The following is a 22,795-nucleotide window of genomic DNA, read 5'->3' as shown; positions in this document are numbered from 1 at the left end:
TTCACACCCATTCGCACAAGCACATTCAACACACCCGTTCATTCTCCGATGGATGCATCGGAGAGTAATTTGGGGTTAGTATCTTGCCCAAGGATATTTGGCATGCAGACTGGGGGAAGCCAGGAATCGAGCCTCCAACCTTCCGATCAGTAGATGACCTGCTCTACCATTGTCGCAACACATTTAAATAACCCCCCTGACTGTACTGCCACAGAGTAAATATTTCTGTCAAATACAATTACAACACATAAGTAAACAATTGAGCAATACTTCACCTAAACTGGGCAGAGTCTCGAATGTCTAGGACACACTTCAGAGTCTGAAGCCACACTATCAGCAGATGAGCCATGATGGAGTTTGTTCATGTTGCTGTAACTGTGTTCGGTCTTCTGTCTCTTGGACACTCAGCTCCTGTGACAAGCTGTGAGAATCTAATCCAGCCTCTTGAAATCCACAGAAGTCGGGTCAGACCCTCTCTTACATCATTTCTCACTTGTTTGTTTATTTGTTTTTTCATTTTCGATATGAAATGTTTGTTGTCTTATACACCTAATACCATCTGTTTCAGCTGTTGGGCAAATGGATACTACAAGGAGAGAGCACAAGCATACCTGGATCCAAAATTCTGGTACAGATGCTTATGGAAAATACCTGGGTGAAGATCACCGCTGCCAGTGAAGCCGATACATTTAACAACCTCCAAATTACAAAAACGTAATAAAAAGGATGTTTTTCCTGAACTGACACTGTTTTCAAATAATATTAATGTAAAAATCTCTCTAATTGTATCTTCTAAAAGCATGGGCAAGTGCTTCACACGGAAAACCAACATGACTTTGGTTAACAACACTCTCACTGTGGGTGAGTATTACTGAGGGAACAAACATTTGATTTAGACTTTGTGCCTAGCATTGCCATAACACTTTCAGTATATATCGATTGGTGTGTATTTGCACAGTGCAGCTTTACCCTTACCAATGCTAAGAGAATATGAAGTATGGCCATCATCTGTCATCTGTCCACAGAGCTCCCTTTCCAATATTCTGGTGTCCTGCTGAATACTGGCTGCCCTGACTGCCTTGTGCCTTGTTATCTTCTCAAATAACACCATTGGAAGAACCACAGTTAAAGCTCTCCAGCTCCTGAGTAAGAACAATGACACACCTAAATAATGTAATGTCAAAGTACTTATTTTAAGTATTTTTTATGAGACGCCGGCCACTAATTTCCAAAATAAAACAATGACTAATCATTGAACAGTGGTTTCCACTGTTCTACGGCTTAATAAATCGGAACACTGCCCTTTGAAATACCAGTTACAAATAACACTTGCCAGTTAAAGGCATATTTAGAAATGTTTTTTTTTTGAAAAAAGAATAAAACATCTAAAAACGTGCAGTGCTGTGAGAATGTATTTGCACCCTTCCTGGTTTCTCTCTATTTTATATATTAGTCACACTTAGATATTTCAGATCATCAAATACATTTTTAGATTAGACAAAGATAACCCAAGCAAATAGAAAACACAGTTCTTAAAGGAATATTTCCTTTACATGGCACTGTGTGAAAAGGAAATTGTCCCTAAACCTAATAACTGGTTAGCAAGAACTGAAATCAAGCATTTGCAATGATTAGCAATGAGTCTTTCACATCGCTGTGGAAGAATTTTTCAAAACTCTACTATGTAGAGTCCATTCAATTCAGCCGCACTGGATTGGATTTTCAAGCATGAACAGATTTTGAAAGCCATTCAGAGGTGGCCTTGCTCATGTGCTCATGGCCACAAATTCTCCTTCAATATCATGGTTCTTTCTGTCTACTTTTTCTGTCTCCCAGGTAGGAGAGTTAAAGTGTCTGCTGCTGAGCTGGAAGAGTTTACAAAGCAGGCAGAGTGTCTGAACCTACAACCACCTGCTATCTTGGATTCAGAAAAAGGTATAAACCTTTATATAATATGAAAACCTAGAAACTGCAGTTGAACTGAATGTTACTTCTTCAATCTAATATTATCTTTATACTCTTTATATTTTTGTAACCGCCATGTTTGATAAGGTCATAGATTAATCAAATTTATGAATGAACTTTATTTACAAATGTGTTCTTGCAGGGTTTTGCCCAGATCCAGCGCTCAGCCCAGGAACAAAGACTATTGATCTGACCTTGAGCAGCATAACGCCCGATGATCTCAACCTATTTGAGAAGCTTTTCACTGAGAGTGGAATGAAGACCATTTTAGACATGGTCCAAAGTAGTCTGGATCTATTCAAGGAAGACTGAAGTAGTCATAAATGTCACTAAGCCATTCTTCTCTGACCTCTGGTGTTAACACATTTTCTAAATCTAAAGCCTACTTGATCTCTTTGTCTGACCACTCTCTGTAAACCCTAGATCCATGCTATGTTAAATGTTACTCAAATCAACTGTCTTACCCATTCTGATGTTCCGATTTGAGCTTCAGCAGGTTATCTTGCGTCTTCATGCTTAAATAAACGGAGTTGCTGTCATTTGATTGGCTGATTAGAATGAAAGAGCATGTGGACAGGTGTACCTTACAAAGATGCCTGTCAGCGCTTATTATCTAGCAAATAATAGCAGCCAAGGAAGCAGTTAATAAAAAAATGAGTTGAAGAGAAGAATGTCCATACCTTTGTTTAATTAAGTTTATTCCTTTACATACATCTGCTCATGAGTCATGTATATACATTTTCTGTCTCTCAGACACACACGCACACATACGACCACTCAAGATTATATAAAAAGGACTCGTTTTTTGTGCAGGATTTCATCACAGTCAGATCTACATCGGAACATTTGCTTCTGCAAACATCATGCACACACACCACAAATATGCATATGGCCCTATGCCTCGCTTTACACAGAACAGTTCAAAGTATAGAAAAGTGACAGATGAACCGACAGGCAAACCAGCAGTAATCACGTGAATTTGGGTCTTTTAACATAAAAAGGCTAAATCTGTTTTTTGTTGGTGTATGTGCTTCCTTCACTTTCTAAATAGGAAGACCACAGAAATGTTAGAAAGGTTATTCTTTTTTTTTTCCTCAGGGATATTTCCAAATCTTCAAATGCATCGTTTAGCAATTACTCAAAGTAGCGTGTGACGCGTGTACTATATGCGACACCCTGGTGTAACAGTGAGATTTTGCTACATTTTGGGGCTTTTCAAAATCTAGTGCAATCCCCTGAGTGTGATCCATGCAATCACCAGACCTCAGTGAACAAAAACTAAGTGGCTTAGCTCAAATTCTTGACATACATAACCTCATAGTCTTCTTATGCTTTCACAAAGGTGTGTGGAGCAGGGAAAGACAATTATGCAATCTACTCAAAAAGGCCTTCTTTAAGATTTCCATCTGTTCCTCTTTGTCAATGTCAAACATATGCAAGATATGTGATGTGCTTCACGTTGTGATCTGTGACATGGAAACATTTGTTGAAGTAACCATCATGAAGTAGGATTACAGGCTAAATAACTCACTCAGAAACAAGGCTTCATAATCAACATTTTATAACAAAGTGGACTTCTCTGGGGCTGAAAAATCCTGCTAACATTGAACTGCCACCGGCTGCAGCTCCTCATATGACCACCTGAGGCAGGCTCCAAAAGACCTTTTAACCATGTTTGCGGCACTCAAACCTTTTTGGGGTGCTTTTAATGGATTTACGTGAAAAATAATAACTGCCTATTATTTAGCAGTTATTTCTGCTAAATATGGCCTATAAATGCCCCTTGCTTGTCAGGCTAGCTGATAACTATAGATGATATAAAAAATGGACATGGCTCCAAGACCTGAAAAAAAAAAATGAAGCCAATGTGGAAGAGCCAATTCTTCCACTCAGTTGTGATTAAAAAAAAAACACAAAAAAAACAAAAAAGAGTTCAGGTTCTATAGAAGTCTTTGGAAAAACTGCAATCAAATTAGACACACTTTACTACTATACAGAGTGCATTTTGTTACTTCCCTTTGAGGTCTGTTACTGGTGTTCACTAACTTCTGCTGGAAAGAGCGGCATGTTTACATATTAGCAGACTGTGTAGAGTCTGAGCTTTTTTTCTGAAAACAACTGGTTCAAACCAGACTGATAGGGAACGGTGACAGTGAACCAAAGCAGTAACGCTTCAGGACAGAAAACCACAACAACTCGCTGGAAGACAAAAACGCCTCATAGAACAGAGTAGGGCTGATAACTTCTTTACACATATTAGACCTGCTTCATTTCCTTGTTGATTGTTTGAGTTTCCCCATACTATATTGAACGCCCAAATCCTGCTTCATGACACAGATCACTTGTACCACATAACACCTCACAAGGTGGAACTCTTATTCTTTATGCTCATCTCGAGTAAGTTTACATCTAAAACAGAATATCTGCCTTGTACACATCCACATCCTTTAGACACGAGTAAGCTAAGGTCAGCAGATAATCAACACCTTTACTTTCGCCTCTCTTATGTACAAAGCGATTGTGTGCTTTAGTCACGACACAAGACCCCAGAGAGAAATAAAACAACCAAGGCATTCCTTTGCAGTTACACAAAAGATGCTTATTTCATCAATGCACGCTCAAATTTATAAATTACTTAAACTAAAAGATTGAAGTATTTTTTTTCCATTACCAAAGAAGAGTATCCTGTGTTTGATTTGTCCAATTTTGGTTATTTTTTTTGCTTATGTTTGACACACATAAAAGTTTTGCAAACATTGTCCGTCTTTTCTTTCAACAAAACAGAAAACAAACCTTCAAATAATAAAAACAAAGAACAAGAAAAAAACAACAAGCTTTTCTTTAACACCGGTGGCCGTCTCTTCAAGAGTCAGCCCACCACCTGGACACACGTTTAAAACAAACTGTTCCACGTAACCTGTGTAGCATAAAGACCCATTCATACAGTACAGTCAAAGTGTGTGATTGTCACTGGGTTAGGTTGATGCACAGTGAAGTGACCAGAGGATGCCTGGTATTTGAATAGTGACATTGAGTTCAGCTGCTTTGCCACTGGCCCAACCTGTTCCCACAGGACCCCCACGTTCCGCTACAGCGTCGATTTGGATGAAGGCTCTTTTGAAGTTCAGTGTTGCGTTGCTTCCTCTGCCTTTAACAAATCGAAAGCACCAAACCAACTGTTACAAATGCACTGGCGTGTACTTTTTGCAGGTGAAGTTGGTGGTGTAACATATGAAAGTGTTTTATTGATTGATATATTTTTTAATCATGGTCTGTCTGTGCCATGTGCTTCGGTTAGGAAACATAAAATTGACAAATTTCCAGTCGTGGCTCCAAGAACTCAATTTGAGAGTCTAGTCTCCAGGTATAGTTCCAAAGATCAAGAAAATTGTCCACGGCTTGTTCTCCCCTCACATCCCATAGGCTGATATAGGTTTGCCCAGCTGGCCATGGTTCAATGGTGATGTCACCCCCCCCCCCCCAAAAAAAAAAAAAGTATGGGGCTGCTGGATTTGTAAACAAGGCTGTAGATATGTTATAGGGAATGGATCCAAGAGAAAACAGGGAGAATAAATGTCAACATAAATGCTGGAGTATTTAAGGAACTGTAATAATTTGGGAACTTTACAGCCATCATGATTCTGTGACAGCAGCAGGCAGCAGAAGAAGTTTCAGATCAGCTGTAGTCAGGCTAGTCCGGTCTGAAGATCGGGACCTTAGGTAGGAATTCTATTAGGATTACCTGCAGGGAATAGAACAAAAGGCTCTAAGTAGTGAGTCAGGGATGTTTCAACAAGATTTAAGCCCCCCCCAATTAGTACCTCCTTGGATCGACTTGACACGTACCTGCTGCTCTGTCTGTGGCTTTTCATTAGACACGGGCACCACGATGTTGTTTCTGTGTAACAGGTACTTTTAAAAGTACCCGGTAACAGGTACTATCATCTAATGAAAAACCCTAATAACCATGTCAGGCTGTGCTGAGCCGACCCGAGTAGGTACTGATGGAAAAAAACTCACTTCACTTGGAGAGGTTTGGCCACAGCGTTTATATCAAAACAGCCACCATCTCACATCTAACTGGGTCACAGATGCAAACCTGTGCAAGCCTATTTGTTTACTTCTGAGTACCAACTTAACTAAGCAGATCGTGCTAAAGTTACTTTTTCTGAAATACAAAAAAAAAAACAAAAAAACAAGCAGGCTGCCCGTGGCTATACACAAAACTATGAAAAACAGGAACTGGCTGATGGATAAATGGATATTGTGTTAGCATTACGAGGAAGCCAGATATATTAACAGATAACAACCACAGAATATTACATTTTGTGTATCTTTACAAGAATCAATATGCAGCGTTTATATTTAGAGGAGCATTTCAGCCTCTTCTAAACACAATTAAACTGGCACAGAATCGGATGAAGTAGCTGAAAGCTGGCTGGATAAACAACATCTGTATATAAACGCCCAGACACCATGACACAAAATTGCTAATGTTAGTAATAAGAAACGCTAATACTAGTAGGTTAAACTAATTTGTAATATTTTGTTAATGCACAACAAAAGACAAGGTGGTACACAACCACTAGCCAGGGCTATGGATTGCAGGAGCCCTATTTACTCAACAACTAAATATACTCAATTAAAAAGTTTTTTTTTTTACCCCTTTCTTTTGGACTAACTGAGCAACAATGCGCTACACTAATCGATCAAAGACACACAAGCATACACTGCAGATACAATAACTGCCTAACATCTGCGCTCAAAAAGGTTGGAGATATGATACTTTTCCATGGTGCAGCGATAAACCTGTAACTACATGAACAACCAGAAACCAACCCTCGGCACAATTTATCATCTAAAATAGTACCTTTTTAGTTAAAATCAGCAGCTTTTTAACGCAATCTGGTAGTGGGTGTAACACCTAGTATACTTTCTTTAACTGTACGGGGATAATTGCACCACTGAAAAGAGCGAATACTTACATATTCCATCATGTTGTTGGTTTCACACTTCCTTTTGCTTAGTCTCCAATGCAAACACAACTACACAGAAACAGAGTTCAGAAACAGTGATTAGAGAAGTTTCATCAATCCACACATATCAAATGATGCCTTCATTGCTTACCTTGTGGTAAAGTCTGCTGTTTTCCCACTCCAAAAGTTTCTCTATAGATCTTCTTGTCTGGAAAAAGATATTAGATGATACTGTTGTGAATGTAGTGTGAAAAAACAGTCTCATATCAACTTAGTGCACAACATATTTTGTTGTGTTCACTGTGATGCTGCAACAAATGTGGTAGATTCTCTGCGTAACATTTTCAAACTGTGGGACGAAGTGAATGGGCATCTCACCCTTTTGCTGAGGCAGATGACAGGCCACAAACTGAAGCCCAGTGTGCAACAGCAGCAAAGACAACCACACAGAAGCCACCGCACATTCACCGGGAGTGTCTTTCTTAGGCAGCTGTTCACACGATTGATACTGGCTTTGAATTCCTCTGGTGCCACCTAAGGGAAGCACACAGTATTACTTTTATTATTAAAAGTAAGTATATTCACACTTTTAGCACCATTAAATGTGCATCAAATATCTGTATTTCGTACAACAAAAAAAGAGGAAAGAAATTAATTTAAATGACACACTACATGTTGATTCTGATCTAAATCCCACGGTCATGGTTTGCTTTCAATAAAAACAACACACTCACCTTTCCTGTAAGTGCTGAAGGAAATTCTGACTCGAATTTGTTACTGAGTCCAAACCTGAAAGTAGGTAAAAAATTACATTTTTACTTACAACATTAAAGATGAAACTGTATCAGCCATGAACCACTATTAGAGATTTAATATACTTTTAGTGCAGACATTAAAAATTACATCACAACATCTTTCTGAGACCCACAGCAAAGAGAAGCTATTTACTTTATCAGAACAAAAATAATTATTTTATAATTCATCTAAAACATTCAAAGATAATATATAATACACAGTTCAAACATCCCATACATCTGTGTACTATCACACAGACCTGCTTATTTAGCTTCTGTCACTGTTTATTTTGAATTACACAAACAAATCTAATGTTCAACGCAAAGAGCAGCATAGTGTAAAACACTGTGAGAATGAATGTGAGGCACTGTTAAATTAAAGAAACAGTACCAGTAGGTTAAACTCCCCAAAACAGTAAGGACACAGATTTATGTTTGGAGGTAACTCAACTGTAAGCTCATTTCCACCCAACTAAACTGGACATTTAAAAAAAACCCCCAAAAAACAACTTTTAAATCCACAAATGTAAATTGGCTGAAATACGGAGGTATATTTATCCATTCAAGGCACAAAACTTTAACAACATGCAACCTTTATCCCTTTCCCGTCTTTATTCTTAGTATTTGTACGCTTGATACTCTTCCTTTTTTTTTTTTTGAAGAGACAAGGTAAGATAAGCGGAAAAAACAAGTTAAACGTATACTTGTTTGGAAAAAAGCTCTACTCTCAGTACAGTCAACTACTTAAGAATACAATTTCTTTACTCAAGATATGGTAGGTTAATTATTACTAGCTTTAATTGTGAGAATACCTATTTACGGACACAGTACTGTCTTGTGTTGTAATGATCGGTATAAACAGCTCTGGAAGTCTGTACTTAACTTCAGAAAAATGAAACCAGTGATGGGAACACGTTGTCACAACTTGACAATAGCTACAATAAAAAAAATCTCAAGAAAGGTCAAATTTGTCTGAAGCTAGATCCGATCATTCACTTCTCGGTTAGTTAGCTTGCTGCTAAGTTAGAAGCTAACTAGCTAGGCTATGCTATGCTAAGCCAGACAGCGGCAGCTAACGCAGCTAGCCACTGGTTACCCACGGAAAGCTGTGTTAGCCGCCGCATTTTACAGTAACGTTAAACTATTTTGTAGACCCTCGTGAGCTCTGTCAGTTCCTTACACAGTTACGTGACCGGACCCTCGCACCACTACCGGGTCCGGAGCGTACTTAAGGAGCTGTTCTTCCGCGGCCCTGTCCTCGTCCTCCTCTTCCTCCTCCTCCTCTTCGTAGATCTCATCAAAGTCCTCCATCATCGCACGACTCGGCCTCGCGCTTCCCGGGACAGACACCGGGAGAGACACGATGCCGACAAACAGCGAAACCTTACAGAGAAATGGGACAAAAAGTATCGGGAAGACGGCCACAAAAATATCGAGCAGTCCCGGAGACGATACAGTTTCACATCGTTCTGAGAGCTCTGAAACAAAACATCAACATCCGCCGCAGTAACCGTACGACACCGGAAGAGGGACAGAAAAACACCAAGAACAGCACAATTCACAGTTAAACAACGAAGGCCACTATATGAAATAACAATATATAAAATATGTAAAACTAATTCGAGAAATATTTGTAAACAAGTATTCAATTACAGCTCTCTGCACATCTCTCTTACAGGAAGATGGATATCTGTAAAAATCCCAGGTCATTCCATGGATAGATGTTTTTGAAGGCATCTATCTGTGGAATGACATTTACTGCTGTCTAGTAATACTGATATTCCACAGCACATTTTATTTAAAAAATCAGAGTTATCACAATTTGACGCACTGATGCGTGTGAGAGGTTCAAATGGCAAAAAATATTTAAGTCTCACTTGCTCAGTAAAACAAAGGGAGAACTGAAGTATTGCATTAAGTTTCCTTCATGCTCTTTGAACTGAGTTATTATTATTTATAGTTTTCATAATTATTGACTGTAGCATTTAATCACTGACAGTTTTATGTCATTTTAAAAACCTTTATAAACTATTGAGCTTTTCAGTCGGTGTTTCACAGTCTAATATGGTGTCTTGATGCATATTCAATCATGCATGCTCAATCTCCCAACTATTTAGGAGTCTTGCATGTTGTTATATGAAGTATCTTAAACCTGTACAAATACTTGTGGTAAAGAAAAAAGTGCATCTCTTCACTTTGAGCAGAAGGCGCAGAGGTGTGAATGATAGCTAGAGGATGGGCAGTTAAAACCGGAAGCTGAGCAAAGTCTTTTTCAAAATATAACTTGAATGTCGTTGGTTAAATCTTAGAACATACATGTTTTTACTAAAATAAATTAGAGGGAAACTTATTTTGAAAGGTTTACCGAGAAGTTTTCTTATTACCCATGCTAGCCTCCCTGATTCATACCTAGCTAGATGTTTGTACAGTAAGTTAATTTGGTGTGCTTTTTATCGATATATTGCATCACAGACTGCACACCATTTTTATCCATCAAAAAGGAAACATCCTGAGAAGGTTACAGATGCCTTCGGCTCGAAACATCCCGGAAATGGCACTTCTTCCTCTTTAGGAAGTGAAGACATCGATGAAACAGTTCGGCAAGTCTTGCTCAACTTCTATTTAGCTCATTAATCGTGGATATCCTGAGTTGGATGATAAAATGGCTCTCACTGAGCATATTAAGATGATCTGCAAAATTATCAAAGATATTGTTCCTGCTTTCACCAGCGGGATTGTCACAGTGAGCATCATATCGTGTGTTTTATTTGCAATCCAAACATGTTTGAGCTTAAAACAAGGCATCTTCAGCATCGGCGCAAGTGTTTTTCAAAACGGACACCTATACTGCATCCTGATGTTTCCCTTTTACCACCGAACCTTTGCTCAGCTTCTTCTGAACATCACGACTTTGGTGTTTCTCAGCGGGAGCTTGGAGAAAGGTGTGGGGACGGTCCGTTTCCTCTTTCTGTTCCTCCTGCTGTCCTCGATCATAGGCTTGTTTTACAGCTTCATGGATCTCCTGCAGGAGGACGGCTTCCAGGGTCACACTGAGGGGTTGGTTCCCGGCACTCTTGCCTCTGTGGCTATAACTACCATGCACACAAAGATGACTAAAGCCTTTCTATGTGGAGTGAGTTTTCCCACTATGGCCCTTCCTTGGGTGTTCCTTGTCATCACCACTGCTCTGGTCCCTCACTGTGTGCTGCCCTGTAATGTGATTGCCATCCTGGTTGGGGTGATGTACGGTAAAGGATGGGTCTCTTTTCTGGACATGTCTGAGGCCAAGGCTGGAGTTCTGGAGAAGTTGTTGCCTTTCAGGCTGTTCAGGACCATCAGCGGTGATATGTTCATCCCAGCTTCCTCCGAGGACAGGAAGAAGACCTTGCTTCCACAGATCAATCCCACACCTGGGTCTTACCCAGTGCAGGCTTATGCTCCATTACCCACTGCCAACACTGCTGCCATGACTTATGAAGGCTGGCCACACCAGGCGAGTCCCACACCACCTCTTAGTCTTCATGGACATGTTGCAGGACACAGCTCTGGACACTTTTCACCACAGAGTTTCGACCACAGCTGCAACCACAGTCACAGCCATGGCCACGGTCATGGTCATAGCCATAAGAGCGGAGGATCACTGTTACAACAGTAGATGTTTTCAGATGTTTGCCTTGGCAAGGATCCACTTATGAAGGCTTATCCTATAAAAGCTACTCAGTTTTTATCATCTATAAGATCCTGCAGCATCTCAGCACTGATTGTGTTTCTGCCTGCTTGTATAATTAAGTGTAGTTTTTTTTTTTTTTTTTTGAAAGTTCAAATATTTCTGGTGACTTGTCATTTTTAAAAATTCCAATTTTCTATATTTTTATTCCTACTAATTAAAAATTAAATAAAAACCTTCTAATCTCTTTCTTACAAATTGGAAACCAGAACTGATGCACAGAAGTAACAATACAGACCATGCAGTTAATACAGACCCTAATAGGGCTGTATTAACTGCATGGTCAACCCATAAGAAAAATGACAATCAAGTATAACTAATAACCAGTGTGCAGTGTTGTTGGAGCAGTCATGTTTTCCCAGTATTTCTTAAAATATTCCAATCTTTTTATGGTAGTATTAAAAAACGTATTTTATTAGACCACCAAATTCAACTATTTATGTTCCTGGTAAGAAATGCATGTAAATAATTGCAATTTGGCATCAAGAAAGCAATAATGTGCTTTACCAGTTTTTGTAAAATAGTACATTTGAAAATTCATGGATAACTATATTTTAGCATTAAATATATTTTGATTAAAAGTGTTTGCACATACTGGTGGAATAACCAAATAACACCAAATATGATTTTTATGCCAGTGCTATTAATTTATGGGAGCTGCTGCGTAATCCTTACGCTAGTTGGTGGTCTAGTAAAATTGCTAAGCACTGTATCTTTCTATTTTTCTTTTTTTGTCTGATTATCTGAATTTGGTGTCAGCAGGATGTACTCCACTTCCTGTGTTGCATCTAGACAAACAGTCCAAACAAATTTCACTGATTAGGTTTAGAGCAGGGGTGCCCAATCCTAGTCCTCGAGAGCTACTGTCCTGCAGTTTTTAGATGCATCCCTAATGGTTTGATTACCTCTTCAGCATGCCATCAAGTTTGGGAAAGGCCTGATAACAAGCCATTCATTTGATTCAGGTGTGTCAAAACAAGGATGCATCTAAAACCTGCAGGACGGTAGCTCTCGAGGACTGGGATTGGACACCCCTGGTTTAGAGAGTGGTTTCCTTTGTGATTTTGGTCCATTTCTCTGCAAGTTAAATTGTCATGTTTACGCCTAAATTAAAGGCCTCTGTGATGAGTAAAACAGAAGTTTCTCTTTCACTACTAAACTCACTGTTGTACTTACACCATGGTATTAAACATGATGCAATTATAACAGTGCTTAAATCATTGTAACAACTGCAGGTTAGGAAAGAGTCTTAAACTCTGGATGCAAGTTCAAACAAGTCAAATGCACCTCCAGGGTTTTTTTGTTTTGAACCTTTGCCTTTATCCTAGTTAATAGAAAATTTTTGATAAATTCACATTAGTGCGAAAACACAGAGCACCAAGACCTGAAACTGTTTGGTTTTATTAATACTTAAAAGACAAAATTATCATAATCTTGTACATCATGAAAAGTGACCACTGAAAAGCCCGTGTCCTGTACAATCAGTGACACTCGAATACTGATCACATCTTATTTTCACCAAAGGACTCATTCCTCCCAAGCGTCTCCATAGATGTTCTTCTTTACTGTACAGAGACAGAAGGAGAAATGCAAATTATTTTACAAATTACTTAAAAGACAGGCTGTACTTGCAAATCTACCTCTATCTATCCACCACCATTTCTTAAGGAAATTATCCTAGTCCTCCTGTAAGGTGCAATCCACACTGCATCTTGAATTATAATAAAAGGCAGTAATGACGTCACATTTCTCCCTCCCTACTATTTGTTTCCATGCCAGTTGCTCCTCTGCTTGTTCACGATATAGATGCAGGCGCATCACAGGAATAAGATTCTGCTGCCACGACTAAATAAGATTTTCTTCTTTGATGGACTTCCAGACATTTGGTTTTGTACATTTTACTTCCTTGAATTCTATAAGATTTTTTTTCTCTCAGCTGTTGATATAATTTAATTATTGTGTCATTTAATGCTAACTTACAGACATTGTCAGAATTATAGACTATGAAGCAACTCCTTTAACAGCTAACTTTGAACCTCTGTAAGACACCACTTTAGAGACACAAACATAAAGTTCTATAATGTTGGTTATCTTCCATCTAGTTTGGCCAAGGAAGGAAAAAAAAAAAAAAAGTATATATCAAGTTCTATATATGCCTTAGCAGTAACCACCTACCATCTTTCTTGGGTCTTTCTGGCTCTTTTGCAGGTGGTGTTTTGAGCAATGCGTCAGCTTTCTGAGTGAGTGTGACCTCATAGTTCTCTCTGTTTTTGAGCCTCAGGTCCTCATAGAGGATAGACTTCTTCTTGGGCTCCTCCTCTTCCACATATGACTGGACTGAAATTTACAGGGCAAAAGATGGGATTTAAAAAAAAAAAAAAAAAGTTCATTTCTACTGGAAAGTTTTATTGAAATATTTGGATGATTAAATTAACTCAGTCTGTGAATTCAGTGGACACCTTTAATCTCAGTAAGAATACAAGTTACAATATAACATTTGCAAAAAAGTAGTTTGATGCTTTATACACTGATTACTTTTTAGAATGAGAGGATTAAAAATTAAAAATAGTATTTTGCAAAGAGGTATGTTTGGAGGTGTGAAGGGGAGACTTTTAAACCCAAGAACACTGTATCATCAAGCATGGGGGTGGTAGTTTATGATCTGCAGCTGTTTTGGTGCCAGTGGTATATTATACAAAGTGGAAAGAATAATGAAGAAGGGCCACGTCTTAATGCATGCTCAATAATCCACGTAAGGAAATCTGAAATCTCAAAAAAGTTGATTTTGTTCATCTGGACGCAGCTACCTCCTAATTCTTCAAATTCACCTCAAATCAGCAGACAAACAATTGAAACTTGGACACAACTGAGTGTTCCAACAGGACAATGATCTCAGTACTTTAAAACTGACTTTGCAATAGATAAAGCAGGTTGCCATTAAGCTGGAGTTGCCTTCAGAAAGCTTACACCTTAAAGTCTATTAAAAATTTTTGGAGTATGCTTAAAAAGTCAGACCTGTACCACAAAATCAACAGATTTAAATTAACCAAGAAATCCAGCCAGCATTATGCCAGAAGCTTGTTGATGACTACCAGAAGTATATGGCTAAGGTGCAACTTGCTAAGGGACATATAACAAAATATCAGGGGAGATATGTGTATATATTTTTGAGCCTGTGTGGATTAGAGAACATCCAAAGTAAATTCAAATTTGTGCAACCAACTCTTGTTTTGTTTTTTGTTTTTTAAAAAAAGTAATTTCAGATGTATGCCAAACAAGAAAAACTAGTAAATGCTGGACTTTGATGACCACCTAACTGTAACAAGTGAAAAGGACAGAAAAGGTCTTTCCTTTTCACTGGTAGAACTTTTCTATTCTTGCTGCAAGCAAAATTCAGAGAGCACTTTATCAATACAATATTAACACTCGTGGAAAATTAACTGAAGATGGCTAGTGGGAGCCGCAAACTCCTTGCAAAAAAAGAGAACAGGAAGCTTTGGCCCCAGGACTTTCTTTTGGTGAGCTACTGTGGAGAACTCAATTGTGAATAACCCACATATTGCCCGTTTGGAATACCTGGAGCACTAAAGTCATCTCCTCTGTCCATTTGTGCTGGTGGGTCTGGACTGTAGCCATATCCATAATCTTTGCTGTAGGTGTGGCTCGAGGCTTCTGCAGGCTGGAATATGGGTTCAAAAGACTGAGAGTCTGGGTCACCCAACTCTGACTGAGGACCCTGGGATCTGTAAAGAAGGGGACAAAATGCTAAAGGCAATGCTGCTGACAGTTAATCTCAACAGGCCAGCATTTAATTAAGTGTATGTGATACTCACTTCAGTGGAGGCAGGCCTGACTTCTGTCTGATAATCTCGCCAAGAGGAGAGTTCTCCAGCCTCTTGAATTTTTCCTGACATGTTTTCATATATGACAGTTTTCCAGCCAGGTAGCCACAGAAACCAGCAACTGTAGGGTCAAACACAGTCAAAAAAAAAGAAATGAGAAAACAACACAAACTGAGTTTAACAGAGAGGTTTTTCTTATTCTACTCAGTAAATACAGGGCAAGTGTGTGTATGTGTGTTTCCCACATATTTAACACTTTTAAACTTACAGGCAACTTTGGGTAAAGATCCAAATCTTGGAGATGCAGACAGAGCCCCTGCAAATTTAACACATTCATGTCAACTTGAGTATCAACATGTGACAATGTTCATTTAACTGATATTGTGCTGATTCCAGTACAGCAGGGATGTTAAACACATGGCCCTGGGGCCAGAATGATCTCGTCCCTCTGGATGCTTTAGAAAATGTGAAAATTACAAAGGAGAGCATAAATTTCAACATTTCACTGTGCTTTCTGTCAGTTTTAGAGCCATCTTACAAACAGAAATATCAGCAACCCATCAACTGCTCTGTCCTTGCCAGTCCCCAAGACTCCATAGAATAGGTGGGTGAGAGCAGGATGTTAACCATGCTGATGTTCATTATGGACATTAGCATGGTCCACATCCAGTCTCTTACCCCCTGCATGAGACTGTGGATGCCCTGAGCAGGTCCTTCAGCAGTAGACTGTTACAGACACTGTGTAGGAACGAGCACTATCGCAAGTCCTTCATCCCAACAGCAATCAGAGTGTACAATGTAGACACAGGAAAAACACCATCTAAAAATACTTGAGTATAAATATAATGTCTAATTTACTTTTTCTTTCTGACCCTTGTAACAAGGGAATTTCCACAGTGTGGGATTAGTAAAGTATCTATCTATAATTATAGATTTTTTTAAATTATTGTTAATACTCCATTAATTAGCAGAAGTTCAAGTTTTTCACTATGTTCTTTAGAAATCAATGTTTTGTGGTAAAATACGATCAAATTTATCTGTAAAATAAAAAACAAAGTTACATTTCTTTCTAAACATTTAAGACCAAAGTGACATGCTGATTCACTCCCACATCTTTTCTTTATAAATTGTTTTCATAAGACTTCTCTTACGTCTTCAGAGTGAAAGAAAGAGGAACACTTTGTAATACGTTTGACTGATCTGTCCTATTGAAAACCAGATTGGACTGCTCTGAATGTGGCCCACTGTGTAAAATGAGTTTGACACCCCTGCTCCACAGTATGAACAACATTACCTCTGGCCACTAGGGCTTGGGTGATAGCCATGCTGATCACAGAGAAGGGCACCGCTGTGGAGAAATCATAATGATGTCAGTGTAAACTTGACGGAGTCACAACAAACAATATTTTCACATCCTAAACCATCAAGCTGGCGTGCACGGGAAACTTACACCTGTAAAAAAAGCTCTCCTGGTTGCACTCTCTCAACACTCTCCTCTCTTCTTCTGTGGGGATGTAGTCAATGTTCAGCGGCGTCTGCAGGTTAACGCAAACACCTTACCGTTAGTTAACAGCCGCTAGAAGTCATAGAAATCCACGCAAACGTATCCATCTTCAAATTACTGAAATTAAAACGGAGGGCAACAAAGCACACACCCCTCTCCATAAAACTGCGCGTGCAGTTCATCCAAAGTCACTGCCAGCTACCGTAAGCTAACGTGTTAGCATCTAAATTAGTGCGTGTTTATCTCCATGTTTTACCTGCGCCGGTTGGTGCTGCCGCTCGCCCGGGAAACCTGTAGTGGAGGACGACATACTGACGATAATGTCCAAGCTTCCTGACACCTCAAAGCATGTGAACTAACATAATATAAGCCACTCGGCGTACTGACTTATCTAGTGTTTGGTACAATGTCATTGCTACAGATAGCGTCGATAGCGTCGACATTAACCCGGAAGTTGAAGGAAAGTTGCATTTGTTTAGCTAACAAAAAAGGAGAAAAGAAAAGAAAGCCTGTTAATCTCAGTTTTACTGCTGGAATGTAATCTCCCATGAACATGATTCCAAATAATAAAAAATAAACATCGTTGCAATTATATTACTTTAAAACATCAGAAAGAGCTCTCAACTGGGTCTTTTATTTTGGAAAAAAAGGCAGTTAAAGCGGTACCAATGTTGTCAACCCGCTCCCTCTAGTGGATGTGAACTATTTTCTGTCACTTTCCGGTTCACATCTTCATATTATGCAAACTATTTAATTGTTTTCATAATCATAACTGCCTTATTGTGTGGCTATTGGTTTGCTGGTAAGAAGAATTCATTTTTTTAGAGCCACACGCCCAAAGAGATCCGATACTAATGAGAATTATTTTTATTGGGTGAACAGTAGATGGGTCAGCTGGTGGGTTAGATGCATCTCACAGGTCCTGTGTCAGGTCTTTGGTGAATTTTTTCGTTTCCTAAGTACATGACTTTTAGATACTGCTTATCTGCTGTAGATATGAAGCGCATTGAGGCGACCTTTGTTGTGATTTGGCGCTATATAAATAAAATTGAATTGAATTGATATTTTTAGGCCTGCCTTTTTTGTCTTCCACTTGTCCAGTTTGCTCAAATTTATATGCACACACTGCACACCATGCCAAGATATGCCAAGTTCTCGGCTAATTTTTCCTTGGGAATTCCTTTGTTGGTCCAAAAAGTCTGTTTCTTGCCTGTCAAATAGTGTAATCTTGGACATTTGTCATAGAGTCGGTTAAAGACGGTTAAAGACTCTATGACTCTACTTTATTACTAGTAGTCTGATTACTAGTAATAAAGTAGTAATCAGACTACTAGTAATAAAGTAGCTGAAGATACAATTTAAAAAGGGTTCTTTGCTAAGTTGTCTGTTATGTGTACTGTTTCATCTCTTAAATTGCACAGCCTTTTCATGAACAAATCATTCATAGGTCAGTATTAAGTGACTTAAGAAACAAAAAGCACTCCTGTGAAAATAGCCAGGTGCAAGTACTTTGATTTAATATAAACAAAAAAGCAGCCATTGTCTTTTAAAAGACCTTCATAAAACCGAAGAAGCATTTCTCAAGAACATTTTAAAAACATGACAAGAAAGTCTGGCTGCTAGAAAGCAAAATGAGGGGTGACTCAAGATGTTTGCACAGTTTGTCACATAATCATATATGTCTCATCATATTACATTTTACAATACTGCAACTTATATAATATACATTATGCATGCTACGTAATATTTCAATTGAATAACACATTACATTTTACTATAATTTTGTCCATGTTCTGCTGATTATTTAGACTTTACAGACAGCAAAATACTTTCCAGAGTTGCACAACTAATTTTTCTGTACTTCGTTAGTTATGTATCAGTTTAGGAACCATTAATGGCAACTTGATTTTCATTAAAAATAATATACGAGGCCACAAATGGGTGATAAGAGCCAAATTGTGCAGTGCTGTAATATCATGGTATAGTGCCTAGATGATGCTGTTGCACTTGTAAACTGAAAAAGACTTTGCCTCACATCCTCCTGAGAACCAGCCTATTAATTTATGTCCTCTTTAATGGACAATTGTTTTTGTTCTATGTCTTTGGACATATTTGAGCTACCATAATAAGAGAACATCCTGGCTTTTCCAATGATATCTCATGTGTTTGGGTGGCCTCTTTCAGCTCCAAATAGGCTGGACATCACAAAAGAAGTTCAACTAAAACATAATTGTTTCCTTGGTTTTCAGAAGGACATGACATGTAGAGGCACATATATTCATCAAAGGTCTTTTAATGCTGCTATTAAGGAGAGGATCAAGCCTGTGAATCTTTTTATCCTAAGCATGTTCAAAATAAGTACAACAGAAGAGAGACCACAATCAATAAAAGTAAAAGAAAACTAAAAGACGAGGTCAGTTGTATCCTTTGTCACCTTAGTTATCTTCCATTTGGTTTTACTGCATGGCAGGAGATGCAAGGCTAAAGGGTATATGTGCCTTAACTGTGTTGGTGTGCGATGGAGGTGCTCCTGTTTAGGGGTAAGGCCAAACTGGAATGCTAAGGCATAATCAGCCAATTAGAACTGTAGCTGGGGAGTTGTAATTTGTGGGCTTTTGGGACAACCAGACGGGCACCTCAGTGCACTGGGTTGCAGAGGGGCACAGCCTGGCTTCTGGGACAATCAATACTGGCAATGGTTTCATTAGGTCACTGCAGAGTTACTTGAGCTAACCACGCTGTTACATAACTGGGCCACTCAAGTAGCTCTAAGCTGTGGTATAGGTACAAATTACCTGCTGAGTTAACTGTGGCACTTTGGTTTGTTTTTTGGATTAATATTAACTACCCCCATTTCACCCCCCCCCCCCCCCCCCAAAAAAAAAAAAAAAAATACAGTTACACATTTGCTTGGTTAATCTATCTAAAATCAATTATGTCTACTAAAGCAGTCCTCTTACACAGAATTCCTTTATGAAAGTTAAGGTGTTCAGTATTTGTTGAAAGTGCTTCAAAAAAATCAAATTAGCACTTCTTTAAAATGGAAAATTATGAGTTCATATTTATTTCATGTGCATCCACATTGACAAGCTGAACCTAATAAATTAGCAACAGAGCATTTGGTCAGATCGGAAGCACACATGGAAATGTCCAACAGGGGCTTGTTGTGCACTAGAGTAGTGGATCCTGGGTTCCCATGCTGGCGCAGCTGCCATGGAGATTCAGTGCATCACTCTGGCGCAGATTGACGTTTTTTTTTTTGTTATGAAGAGTTTTATGGAGCTAAACTTAGTTCACTGGCAATATTGACCAATGGGTAGCTGGATTAGGAAAATCAATAATTTCTATCCAAAAATGCTCCAAAAATACACTCAAGTTGGACTTGTATGACATTATAGACCCACCCCACCCCCAATACAGTCAATGATCACACCCCACTGCCCTGTGTGGTATAAATAAATCTTTGTCAGGGCATCCATTGTGTCTGTCACCTCTTTCCCATGTTAATCTCAGGGTCCACCAGCTGGAGATATCTTCACTCTGAGAGCTGTGCATGAGACATGCAACGAAGAATTATTTTTTTAACAGCTAAATTAAGCACAGAGTTTTTGCTTTAAGAGTTCATGTATTAAATGGACGATCATACTTTCAAACGATACACGCAAGCAGAACTGATTATGAGTTTTGCGTGCAAAATGTACAAAGTACATTGGTAGGGTAAGTTTAGCAGCAGGTGTGGAGGTGCAGTTGAAAGCTGACGCCACCAGCCTGAGACTTATCAGGTACAATGTGAGTTGGATTGCAACACCACTGGCAGAAAGATTAAAGCCGAGTCAGGTAAGAATAATCAAAGTTTGGAAGGTGTGTTCTTCTTATCATCGTGATGGAAGTGTTCCCGGTGATGTGAACACTGCACATCACATTTTTTTATCTGCACAAAGGCAGCATTTTAAAACCGGAGGCCAAAGTAAAAAGTGCACGGGAAGGATGGACACACTACATCCGCCACAGGTGAGGACAGACTTGTCTCAGTCAATCTTCTAATTATTTTTGCTGCTGTTAACTGAAAACTGAATGCAAAACTGGAGTATTTAAATTAATAAAATTATATGATGGATTGGGAGAATCAGTATGGGTCAAGAGTTCATGAACTGTAGCATTTGTATGGTAACACGAGGATGTGTGTAGATTTTTAAATTATATTTATTTATAAATTCTTAAAATATGTTTTAACATACATACTGCTCATACAGTATGCATGTGGCTCTTAATTCATGTGAAAAAAAAAACACGTTTATTGTTACTGAGCTGGAATTCAGAACAGAAAACACTGAAATTAAGTCTGAAAATGATTGGATGTGGTCCACTGAAGCCCAGCATCTTATGAACGAGTAATGATAGAAAACAGGGCACAGCTTAGACAAATAGTGTACACTTAGAAACTTTACAAATTATATTGTTTATTAAGTATAAACAATAGCAAAATGACGGAACATACCCCAACCCACAGTGTTTTCTTTTTGTCATACTGTCCAGCGACTGGAATTTTACTGGATTACATGTGACACAAAGATCAATACCCTGGCATGAGACAAGATAAGTGTGTGTGTGTGTGTGTGTGTGTTTTATTCCTGAAGCCAATACCTGCTAGAGAAAATTAGTTTGTTTTAATAAGCGAGGAGTCGATACAGCTGAATGAGGTTTTCTGTATCTATGCTTAGTTTGCTGCATTGTTAGTTAACGGCAATCATCACTCTAACAAATTGCTGCAAAAATAGAGGAAATTTTACATACACTGTTCCAAAAAATAGTAATGTCAAAGTATCTTATTGTATATTTTACAGTTTTGTACTGTCTTTCTAGAATATCATTAAATTTACATAAGTAGACTGTGATTTTACATGTTAAAGGTAAAATAACATAACATCACTGTAAATATAGTAAAACACAATTTACTTGTTTTTTAAATATATTTTTTTGTACATATGCATATTCAGATTGTAAAAATACATTCAGAAATGTATCATAATTTCACAAATATTTGTCTGTTATGTGAGAGAATGATCTGTTAAATTCAAATGTAATACTATGGAAAAATATATAAAATGATTGAAAATTAATGAGAATAATCAATAATTAAAGGAGTATTTGAATTATAATTTTGCTGAAAATTTCATGTCATCTAGGTCTGATTCAATAATTCAGAGGTAACAAGTGAAAATATAATTAATAGGAATAAAAACTAAAAAAAATATATAAAACATTGCACGACCACGCTGTGCTAATTATATATTTTAAAAAATAAATCTAGAGGTAGGAATTGCAATTAATATAAATCTCAAAGTATTCACAACATTCCTAGACAGAAATAGGCCTCTGCACCTGGGGTGAGGGTGTGGCCATGAAAACAATGTGACATGCCATTGGATGTTGGGACACATAATAACATGACGCTAAGCATCGGCCAATGAATGTGAACTAACAACCACAAGGTCGCGGGTATGGCAGCACTGTAAGAAAAAGTCCTAATATAAAAGTATTTTACTGTGCATTTTACAGTTTTGTTCTGTTCTTCTGGAATATCATTAAAGTTACGTAAATAGACTGTGACTTCACATTTCAAATGTAAATTAACGTTAAATCACTGTAATGTAATAAAACATAATTTTCATGATTATTAAGTGTATCTGTCTGTACATATGCATATTTAGATTGTTAAAATACATTCACAAATGTATCATGATTTCACAAATATCTGTCCATTATTTGAAAGATCGAACTGTTGAATTCAAATGTAATGCTATGGAAAAGTATATAACATGATTCCTATAAGCTTGTGTTAGTATTATTATCATTGCTATTTAGGGTGATTGTGGCTCAAGAGTTGGCAGTTCGCCTTGTGATCAGAAGGTTGCCGGTTCGAGCCCCGGCTCGGACACTCTCCGTATTGTGTCTGTGGTCAAGACTCTTCACCTACTGGTGACGGC

The 22,795-nt window shown here is 38.3% G+C and overlaps 3 protein-coding genes, 1 long non-coding RNA gene and 1 pseudogene across 5 annotated transcripts; 3 read left to right on the top strand and 2 right to left on the bottom strand.

Annotated features, from left to right (window-relative positions):
* Window positions 1–324: 324 nt before the first annotated feature.
* Window positions 325–2,643, top strand: LOC146385456 (uncharacterized; annotated as a pseudogene). The gene is made up of 6 exons (XR_014800511.1): window positions 325–464; window positions 569–714; window positions 800–861; window positions 1,026–1,146; window positions 1,837–1,935; window positions 2,108–2,643. The product of XR_014800511.1 is annotated as an uncharacterized LOC146385456 (transcript).
* Window positions 2,644–2,646: 3 nt separating this feature from the next.
* Window positions 2,647–9,278, bottom strand: chic2 (cysteine-rich hydrophobic domain 2). The gene is made up of 6 exons (XM_084931158.1): window positions 8,916–9,278; window positions 7,676–7,730; window positions 7,320–7,475; window positions 7,093–7,149; window positions 6,951–7,010; window positions 2,647–5,707 (listed from the first exon to the last, which is right to left on the bottom strand). Exons 1-6 carry the CDS (start codon window positions 9,047–9,049, stop codon window positions 5,657–5,659), a joined length of 513 nt encoding a protein of 170 aa, XP_084787284.1. The 5' UTR covers window positions 9,050–9,278; the 3' UTR covers window positions 2,647–5,656.
* Window positions 9,279–10,085: 807 nt separating this feature from the next.
* Window positions 10,086–13,397, top strand: rhbdd2 (rhomboid domain containing 2). The gene has a single exon (XM_084931156.1). It carries the CDS (start codon window positions 10,398–10,400, stop codon window positions 11,388–11,390), a length of 993 nt encoding a protein of 330 aa, XP_084787282.1. The 5' UTR covers window positions 10,086–10,397; the 3' UTR covers window positions 11,391–13,397.
* LOC146385453 (OCIA domain-containing protein 1) lies at window positions 12,848–17,258 on the bottom strand. Its single transcript, XM_084931157.1, has 8 exons — window positions 17,065–17,258; window positions 16,755–16,839; window positions 16,599–16,652; window positions 15,573–15,620; window positions 15,296–15,425; window positions 15,039–15,205; window positions 13,638–13,799; window positions 12,848–13,027 (listed from the first exon to the last, which is right to left on the bottom strand). Exons 1-8 carry the CDS (start codon window positions 17,116–17,118, stop codon window positions 12,990–12,992), a joined length of 738 nt encoding a protein of 245 aa, XP_084787283.1. The 5' UTR covers window positions 17,119–17,258; the 3' UTR covers window positions 12,848–12,989.
* A 3,057-nt stretch (window positions 17,259–20,315) lies between these two features.
* Window positions 20,316–21,597, top strand: LOC146385452 (uncharacterized). The gene is made up of 3 exons (XR_014800510.1): window positions 20,316–20,645; window positions 20,750–20,819; window positions 21,345–21,597. It is a non-coding gene; the product is annotated as an uncharacterized LOC146385452 (long non-coding RNA).
* The last annotated feature ends 1,198 nt before the right edge of the window (window positions 21,598–22,795 follow it).

The sequence above is a fragment of the Perissodus microlepis genome, chromosome 6 (assembly GCF_051167445.1).
Source record: "Perissodus microlepis isolate ML-2025 ecotype Zambia chromosome 6, ASM5116744v1, whole genome shotgun sequence".
Classification (NCBI taxonomy): Eukaryota; Metazoa; Chordata; class Actinopteri; order Cichliformes; family Cichlidae; genus Perissodus; species Perissodus microlepis.
This window is presented reverse-complemented; position numbering and strand designations above follow the sequence as displayed.